Here is a 10,000-nt window from a genome sequence, read left to right as displayed (position 1 = left end):
AGAGAGAGAGAGAGAGAGAGAGGGAGAGAGAGAGAGAGAGAGGAAGATCAAAACAGGTCTGAAGAAAAGAGAGAAAGGACATGAGGAGAGAAAGGAAGAGTAGACACAGACAGAATAGATACACAGAGGAAGTGATGGAGAGAGTGGAAATGGAACTGGGTAATTACGATTATTATTTAGTGGACAAAGACACAAACTGTGCTGTATTGTTCTTTAGTTCATACGCACACAGGGAAAGGGGAACTCTTGCGTCAGGAGATACTGTAAGTATGACAATCTTTCTTTTTTCTGTAGCATAATACCGACGGATACAATAAAAAATGAGCACCAAAAAAGGAGAAGACAGGATAGTAGAGAGGATGTGAAGGTCTGTTATGCGGACAGACATATACCCCATGAACCCAGAGGCCTCTCCATGACCGCTCCTCTCCTCCAGTTCCCAAGCTACGACCTTGAGGACCTCATTAGCCTGGCACAGAAAACTGCTAGGCGCTAATTAGATGGCGTTAGTGCTGGTGGAAGCAGGTGCCATGGCACTGTGGCATGGTGGCACTGTGGCTTGGCTGAAACTACAGGAATATTTGCCCGGGTAGAGTGGCAATTAGTGGGGCATTAATGCAGTGTATCTTGGCAGAGTGAAAGCATGATCTGCTTTCAGAACAGCAACGAATGTGCGGTGTGCAGAGTATGTGTATGTGTTTGTTTGTTTGTTTGTTTGAATAATTATAGATATGTTAGGTTTGTGAGAGAGGCTTTTGTTTGTAATGTGGTAATGAAGGACACCAGTGAGCATAAATGTAGAAAAATAGTAGTAGTGAGATGAAATGTAGTGAAATGTAGAAAGAGAGATGGAGATGTTTTTCTGTGTGTGTGTGTGTCTGTCTGTCTGTGTTTCCGGCTGTGTGTATGCGTGCATTATACACACACACACACACACACACACACACACACACACACACACACACACACACACACACACACACACACACACACACACACCATACCATAGCATACACACAAACATACCATACCATACACACACAATCATATCATGAAGGGGAGCATTTGAGACAGACATACAGTATCTGTATATTGGTGTATTGGTACACTGTCAGTATCAAGTTATTAGAAAGGCACCCGGGTGTGTATATTTATATGTGCGTATGTGTAAGGCAGGAAGCGGTAGTGCATGCCCACTGCTACATTATAAGGACATTGTGTGGGGTGGGTTGGGGGGGGGTTAGGTGTCCGTGTTCTGGACCGCTTGTTATTGGCTATAACCCCCCCACATCCCCCATCCCTCCTCCGTATTGATCCTGAGGGGCATGTCTACCGGTGCACAGTAATAGGACCTGAACACACGGGCCAGATATGTGGAACACAGGGCTTTCTTTTTCCTCCATCCCTCTCTCTCTCTCTCTCTGTCCTGTCTGACCTAAAAAGCGAGGGGAAGAGTGCAATCTTTCTGGTGAGCAAGAGAGAGAGAGAGGGAGGGAGAGAGAGAGATGGAGAGAGAGAGCAGCGTGGTGCACTATAAATGGAAGGAGAGTGAGAAAAACAACAGGCGAGTTGCAAAGTGGAAGAGGCCAAGACAAAATTAGAGTGTGTGCTCGCACATGTGGGTGTGTGGGTTAGCGTGTGTGTGTGTGTGCGTGCGTGTGTGTGTGTGTGTGTGTTACGGATGGCCCCTCCATCTACAACCCCGGTCCCTAAAAGTAAGTAGAGAGTATATTTTACTCTGATCCATGGAGAACACAAAATCTCTCTCTCACTCTCTCTCTGTGTGTGTGTGTGTGTGTGTGTGTGTGTGATTTTCAGATGGACTGGGACTGGAGGAATCCCTGGAGGGGAGAAAACAGGTCTAGACTGTGATGTGCACACATTAAGGTATGAAGTGTGAAGGTACCTGTTGAAAAGGGTTGGGGAGGGTCTGGCTGCAGTACAGGTAGTAATGTACAATATCTGTAACAGAGAGAGAGAGAGAGAGAGAGATATATAAGAGAGAAGAAAGAGATAGAGAAGAGAGAGAATATGGTTTAGCAAGCAAAAGGAAAACAAGATGTGATACAACAAAAACTTAATTATCATAACTATTACTAAAGTCTGTCAACCAATAGAATAGAGCATCTCTCTTTATGAATGTATATAAATATGTATATAGGGCTTTATATTAGTCCTTATTACTGTGATAAAGTGCTATTTGTTTGTGAGGCCAGTCAGAGAACTCACCGGAGCTGATCAGATCCTTCGTCTGGTTCATTATGAACTTATCCGGCGATACACAGAAGTCACTCGTGCCCTGAGAGGATAGAGCCATCAATCAATATACAGGGAAGCTCGCTCTCTCTCACACACACACACACAGAAAATATAAACAGACACAGACTCACACACACACATAAATACTCACACACACAGACTCACAAACACACATCACATACACACATACAAACACGCACGCACGCACAGACAATATAAACACCAACGGAAACACACACACACACACGTGCAAAGACACAAACACACGCATATGTGAAAGGAAGTTCCTGAGGTACAGTGAACACATTTAAACATGTAAAGCACACTCAGTGTGTGGAGTTCTAGCTGTTAGTTAGTTGTGTATGTCCCACGCCCCTCGGCCCCAGAGGTCACTGCTTCAAACGGCCGGCAGGAAACTGCAGGCAGATGCAGCGGCCCCTGACCAGCAGACGTAAATAACCTAAATCAAACTGGACATCTGTCTTAGCAGAAGATACAGGCCTTCATATACAGGAACTGTAGCGCAAACACAGACACTGACTGACACACACACACGCATACCTCTCCTCTAATCCTTGTATACGCATGACTGTGTGGCTATACACAACACCAACACCATCATCAAGTTTGCAGATGACACCACTGTAATCGGTTTAATCACAAACAATGACGAAACAGCCTACAGAAAAGAAATCAACAACCTCATGAATTGGTGTAAAGGAAACAACTTGTCTCTGAATGTGTCCAAGACAAAGGAATTGATAGTTAACTACAGGCGGAAAGAACAACAGTTTGAAGCCATTAACATCAATGGTGAGACAGTGGAGAGGGTGAGAGACTTTATGTTCCTTGGCGTTACCATCTCAGAAGACTTCACCTGGGACAGTCACACTCAGCACACTGAAAAAAAAGACCAACAACGTCTGTACCACCTCAGACGATTGAGAAAGTTTGGTATGCGACCCAAGATCCTGAGGTCTTTTTACAGAGGCACCATTGAGAGCTTCTTGACTGGGACCATAACCGCATGGTATGGGAACTGCTCTCAATACAATAGAAAAGCACTTCAGAGAGTTGTGCGTACAGCACAGACCATATGCGGCTGTGACCTACCCTCCATACTGGAGTTATTTGAGGGAAGATGCATTAGGAAGGCAAAAAAAATCTTGAATGATCCTAGTCATCCCAACCATGAACTATTTGAGCTATTACCATCTGGCAAACGATATAGAAGCTTGAAAGCTCGTACCACCAGACTCCGAAGTAGTTTCTTTCACCAAGCAGTTAGATTGCTGAACTCATGCTGAAGACAACAAGGCACTTTTTTTCTCCCCCCCCCCCTTTTTTTTCTACAAAACACACACACACACACACACACCCTTTCATTTATTTCTTTTTTGAGGAGAAAAAACACAACAAATTTTACTCTATTATAAACCTATAATGAGATGTAATAAAAGATCTTGAATACACACAGAGACATACACACAGAGACAGACAGACACACACACACAGAGACACATACACACACGCACACACACATAGAGACACAGACACACACAGCACCAAAAATGCACAGATAACTAAAAGAACACATATGCACAATATTCTACACAAACTTGTCATGAGGTAGGTGTACCTCATATACAAATACACACCATCCTTGTAGGTACACATACTGGGTAAATCAGTGGGTGTTTGGGAGCGTTAGTGATGAAGCTGCTATACCATTAAAGACGAGCATTATCTTTTGCTTAAAAGGCAACTATCTGCAGTACAAGCCAATGCCACAGACAGTCTGGTGCTAAATGTTAGAAGTGATGTTGAATCACAAGCACAGACACGCACACACGCACACACACACACACACACACACACACACACACATACACACACACACACACACACACAAATTAAAAAAATATCAATGCCCTTCTCATATCTATCCAAAAAATTGATTTGGTTGAATTGATACATTTTTCATAAGGTATTAGAATTTTTTAGAATAATTTGTTCATGTTCTCTGACTTACCATCCTTTTCTATTCCCACCATCTTACAAAGTCTTACAGCTAATGACAGTGCTTTTAAGAAAGTATGTCTCAAAATCCAGCATTCATTTCACATTTTATCACTGTTGTTTCAGCAGAATGATGTCTACTGATAAGGATAAGAGAAAACACAGCACTACAGAGCCGATAAACTTCTTCACACTTCAACAAAGGGATGTACGGCTTAGTATTGCTCATCTGCTTTCACACATAACATAATGCTTCACGTCGGAGTCCTGTTCACCCTGTCAGGTCTTATTTTCCGATAATGACCGACGAACAATACATTATCCCTTACATAATGCTTACACAATCTTCATCTCCAAAGAAGTTCCTTTCTTGTTCACGCACGCACACGCACGCACACCCACGCACACACGCACGCGCGCGCACACACGCGCACACACACGCGCACACACACACGCACACACACACGCACACACACTCTAGGAGCAGTGAAATTCAACCTCTGCATTTCAGCAATCCCATACTAGGAGCAGGGAGCGGAGGGCATCAGTACTGTGCCCGAGGAGCAGCTGAAGGTTAGCCGCCCCACTCAGGGGCAACTCAGCCGTGATGTTGGAAGGAAGGCGCTGGACATGCACTACTGTCTGCTTGCCTGACCTTAAGTCCACCCACCCCTGACCACTCCCCCCTGCACTCTATACGTGACTTTAGGTCGTCCAATATATAGAGGTCACTAAGGGTCAGCCAAGGTCTGAGCGCATGCATGCGCACACGGCAGAATCACTAGCACATAAATGTGCTGGGAACATGCACACACATGCACACAGATAGAACACTGACGCATGACTACGAATACATGCATTTGAATGTGAATAATGGATTTGACATTAAGATAGGCCTTTCCTCAGCATAAATGCACATGCACACGCACACACAGACACACACACATACATACACACACACACACACACATTAAGATAGGACTTTCCTCAGCATAAATGCACGCGCACACATAAACACACGCTCACACACATACATACATACACACACACACACACACACACATATATGCACACATACACACACGCACATTAAGATAGGCCTTTCCTCTACACAAATTCACACACACACACACACACACACACATTATAACCAGTGGGCCCAACTGTTTGGACCACCTCCATGGAGCACCATGACCTCTGGTAGGCTGTAATTGGTTGGTGGACAGCTGTTGATGTGCTTGCATGAGCAATTACCAGGCCAGTCCACGCGCAACCGGGGCCAGCCACAGTTCCGCTCCGCTCCCAGGAACCCAGCCTCGCGGCTAACACGCAGTGCTCTCACACACCGTTTCACATTCTCTCAACCACACACACACACACACACACACACACACACACACACAGAGGGAGATAAACACACAGCAATACTCTCTCTCTCTCTCTCACTTTATATTCCCCCACAAGATATCTCACACTTATGCAGACACACACACACACACACACACACACACACACACACACAAACAGTAGTGCTCTCTCTCCTTCTCAGACACTCTCAAACACACACACTAATACACAGGTATATCCTCAACTCTCACACATATTCCTCTAGCTCTCACACATTCAGGTCTTTCTTATACTACCACACACACACCATCCAAACAGCCATCAACAAGAAGCCTAAGCACTGTATTCAGTTCTACACATGAATACACACTGTGACACTCAAAGAGTAACATCCTCCTTGGCTAGCTTCCCACCCAGTGGAGAGTTGACCACAGGAATCTGTTGGACAATGAGGGGAAAGAGAAAGACGGGACAGAGAGTGAGAAAGAGAGAAAAGGAGAGAGAGAGAGAATGTAATGTAATGTAATTACTGCTTTGGTAAAATTGTAAAACGTATAGTCATGCCAGTAAAGCTTATTGAATTGAAATTGAAAATTGAATTGAGAGAAAGAAAGAGACAGAGAGAGAGAGAAAGAAAGAGACAGACAGAGAGCAAAAAAGAGAGAGAGAGAGAGATGGAGAGAGAGAGAGACAGAGGGAGCAAGAAAGAGAATGAGAGAGAGCGAGAAAGAAGGTGAGAGAGAAAGACAGAGACGAAGAGAGAGATGAAAGTGGAATGACAGGTCGGATGTGTGGAGAGAGAATTGTGACCACAGGCTAGCTTGTCCAGTTCACAGCCAAGATGACCGCGCTTTGACTTGGGCGCGAAACAGACAGCGTCAAGCCAGACTACACCCGACCGACAAAAACAGAGAAGCGCTCCCTTTCCACTGGAGCGAACCAGCCACACTCCTGTCTCCAAACCACCATCCGGAAGGTTCCCAAGTGCTAGCGGTGAGAACTGAGGGGGGTGGGGGGAGAGTGGGGGGGGTGGCTGATTCTATTTCCCAGCAAATTTGCGAGGTGGACAAAACCTCCTGGATTTCAGCTGCGCTCAAAGTGACTTGACCTCGATCCTCGCTCTGCATGGAAATTGCCGCTAAATTGGATGTGTGCATTCTTTCTTTCTTTCTCTCTCTCTCTCTCTCACTCTCTCTCTCTCTGCTGCCATGATAGTACTGTGAAGTTCTGTCTCGCTGGCTGTCACGGGAGTTGAGACTGTGAAAGCCTGTCATGATGGCGGGCTGGGCTCATAGAAGACTGCCTTGTCCCACTGGTTTAGCCTGGGCCACTGCATGCTCGCAGGAGGTTAAGCAATAAATAAATGTGGGCTAGTTATTAGCACCTTATAAAGAATTTATGTTGGTTATGAATTCATGACCGAAGTAGTTCTAAATCTCCGGAGAGATTCGGTAATACATTTTGGCAACAATTGTTTCCTGAGCAAGAACTGCGCTTTGTGTGAGTGCACTCACAAGCCCCCAAGAGACTGGTGTAGAGTGAAGATTTGGTGTTCGAACGTCCAAAAGCAAAAGAACATGAATTAACATGAGCCTTACTTCACTTGCAATGAGAAAAAGGAGTGTGTTAGGAGCAACATTTCTCCCTGGCTCTTTCACACACTCACACACACACACACACACACACACACACACACACACACACACACACAGACACACACACAGACACACATACACACACACACACACACACACATACACAGCGAGAGAGACACACACACATACTTTCAAGTTTCACTGTCAACTAAAGTTCATGGGGGTTTCTTAGTACTGATTCATTCTCTTCTGCTGTAAGGGAGTTACTTGACTGTGACAGAGAGTCACTATTCCCATAAAGCAGACAAGCCCGCAGTCATTTTCAGGACAACTATCCCCCTTAGTATTCACTTGCCTTCTTCCTGGCTCAAACGCGGGCGAAAACCAAACCTCGCTAGCGGAAGCTGTGATGACACGTTCTGCTATTGTTCAGCGAGATCAAAAGGAAAGAAGTCATATTGCCAACACACGTTCGGGACACATCATCCAGAAGGACCTTCTTTTTGTTTTCTTTTGTTTTTCTTTCTTTTTTTCTGTCTTCTTTCTTTTTTTGTACTCACATTCAAGCATGCCCGTGTGTGTGTGTGTGTGTGTGTGTGTGTGTGTGTGTTTGTGTGTGTGTGTGTGTGTGTGTGTGTGTGTGTGTGTGTGTGTGTGTGATGTCTGTGCGCCAGGAGCACAGCTGTGCTGAAGAAATCCAGTAGGATAATCTGCGGATGAAACTTTATTTGGGGCTTCAGGACATCAATGCTGTACTCCACACACCTCCTCATCAGGGAGACCGCACTACTGGCATTACACACACAGACACACACACACACACACACACACAGACACACACACACACACAGACACACAGACACACACACACAGCCAGACGGGCAGACAGACAGACACAGACAGTCACAACCACACATAAATAATCATCCAAATATTTTCATGCCAAATGTTCCCGAAACCCGTGTAAAAGGAAAAAAATTGATATACATTCATACACACACACACACACACACACAGACACACACACACACAGACACACACACACACAGACACACACACACACTTTGTCAGAGTGTATTTCCCCGCACAGGCAGCACTAATACTTTGAGGCAGTTTGCCAGAAACAGCTTTGGGGCTGCATAAATCCAAACACACACTCCATTAGTCTATCCCTCTCCTTCTCTCCTCCTGCCTGGACAGCATCCCTCATTTTAGACCTCTCAGGTGTCACTTACCTTTGTTAACATAGCAAGACACACCTGAAATCCAAACACTCTTATACTACTGGGGCTTTCATATGTGAAAGCATTCTGGTGGACTAGTCAAGCGTTCCTTTGATCTGAGGCTAGGGTCCAACCTTGCAGCTGTCCTCTGAGCTACTGTGTACTTAGGGTCATCTAGCTATTATCTGGATTTGATGGTTTGATTGACTGACTGACTGCCTGACCGACTGGTTAGTTTGTTGGTTTACTGACTGAATGAATGATTGCGTTGTTGACAGACAGACAGACTGACAGGCAGGCGGACAGACAGTCAGACAGATCCTCACCACAGCAGCGGCGATGTCGGCTCCCAGTGAGGCCCAGCTCAGGATTAGCGTCAGCACTCCGAACACCATCATCCTGCAGAGCACACACACACACACACACACACAGGTCACACAACTCACTCAGAGCACCACAGACCAGAATAGAACCTGAAGATGACCCAGTGAACACTCAATGTCAATGAAAGTGGACACCACAGTGACCACCACAATCACACAGGGGACACACCGAATACAAGGGCCTTCAAAATGGAGAGGACACTGAAGTGAACAACAAATAAACATTACAGCTTATTACAGTATATCACAGCACACTCACAGTCAAAGCATTACAGCTTATTACAGTATATCACAGCACACTCACAGTTAAAACATTACAGCTTATAACAGTATACCACAGCACACTCACAGTTGGGGGCAGCCGTGGCCTACTGGTTTGCGCTTCGGACTTGTAACCGGAGGATTGCCGGTTCGAACCCCGACCAGTAGGAGCGTCTGAAGTGCCCTTGAGCAAGGCACCTAACCCCTCACTGCTCCCCGAGTGCCACTGTAGCAGGCAGCTCACTGCGTCGGGATTAGTGTGTGCTTCACCTCACTGTGTGTTCACTGAGTGCTGTGTGTGTTTCACTAATTCACGGATTTGGATAAATGCAGAGACCAAATTTCCCTCACGGGATCAAAAGAGTATATATACTTAGACAGTCAAAACATTACAGCTTATTACAGTATATCACAGCACACTCACAGTCAAAAGTTCACTACCCATTTATGTCGATGCACATGGTTCACAAACAGCAACCCTGATTGGCAAAGAATGCATGACTGTAGAGAGGCACTGTTCCAGTCATGAGAGATCCATTTGAGAGAGCACACTTGAGCACATCTTCATGGCTCTGTCTCCATGTGGACATGGGTAACAAGCTTGGGCATGTGCCGTGGCTACTGAGGGTCCGTTCAAATAATCAATCAAGCCTGTATAAAGAAATGACCCAGCCAGAGTTCACTGGGTGTGAGAAAACACAGGCCTGCAGCCCTGTGATCCATGTTAAGCTGGCCAGACACTGCGTTATTTTGTTTGTTTTTTTGTTTTGACATGGTAACTCGCACTACACGATTGCTTTGTTCACACTTGACATTCGACTGCTCACACTGAAAGACAGTCAGTGGAACTTTTTGATAATCCAGGAATCCAGTCGGAATCTGACTGGAACTAGGACTTTGATTGTTTGATTGT

General features: G+C 45.4%; 1 protein-coding gene across 1 annotated transcript in view; it reads right to left on the bottom strand.

The window, feature by feature from the left end:
• ttyh2 (tweety family member 2) overlaps positions 1-10,000 on the bottom strand; it is a 92,634-nt gene that overhangs the window by 9,455 nt on the left and 73,179 nt on the right. The window contains exons 6-8 of the mRNA XM_076298052.1: positions 8,770-8,842; positions 2,230-2,299; positions 1,907-1,962 (exon numbers count right to left, since the gene is read on the bottom strand). Coding sequence (XP_076154167.1) covers positions 1,907-1,962; positions 2,230-2,299; positions 8,770-8,842 — 199 coding nt within the window. The remainder of the gene's footprint in view (positions 1-1,906; positions 1,963-2,229; positions 2,300-8,769; positions 8,843-10,000) is intronic.

Source organism: Alosa pseudoharengus, unplaced genomic scaffold, assembly GCF_046254945.1.
Source record: "Alosa pseudoharengus isolate Yale_2024_CS ecotype anadromous, Long Island Sound unplaced genomic scaffold, YU_APseudo_1.1 YU_APseudo_1.1_scf_21, whole genome shotgun sequence".
In the NCBI taxonomy this organism is placed as follows: domain Eukaryota; kingdom Metazoa; phylum Chordata; class Actinopteri; order Clupeiformes; family Clupeidae; genus Alosa; species Alosa pseudoharengus.
This window is presented reverse-complemented; position numbering and strand designations above follow the sequence as displayed.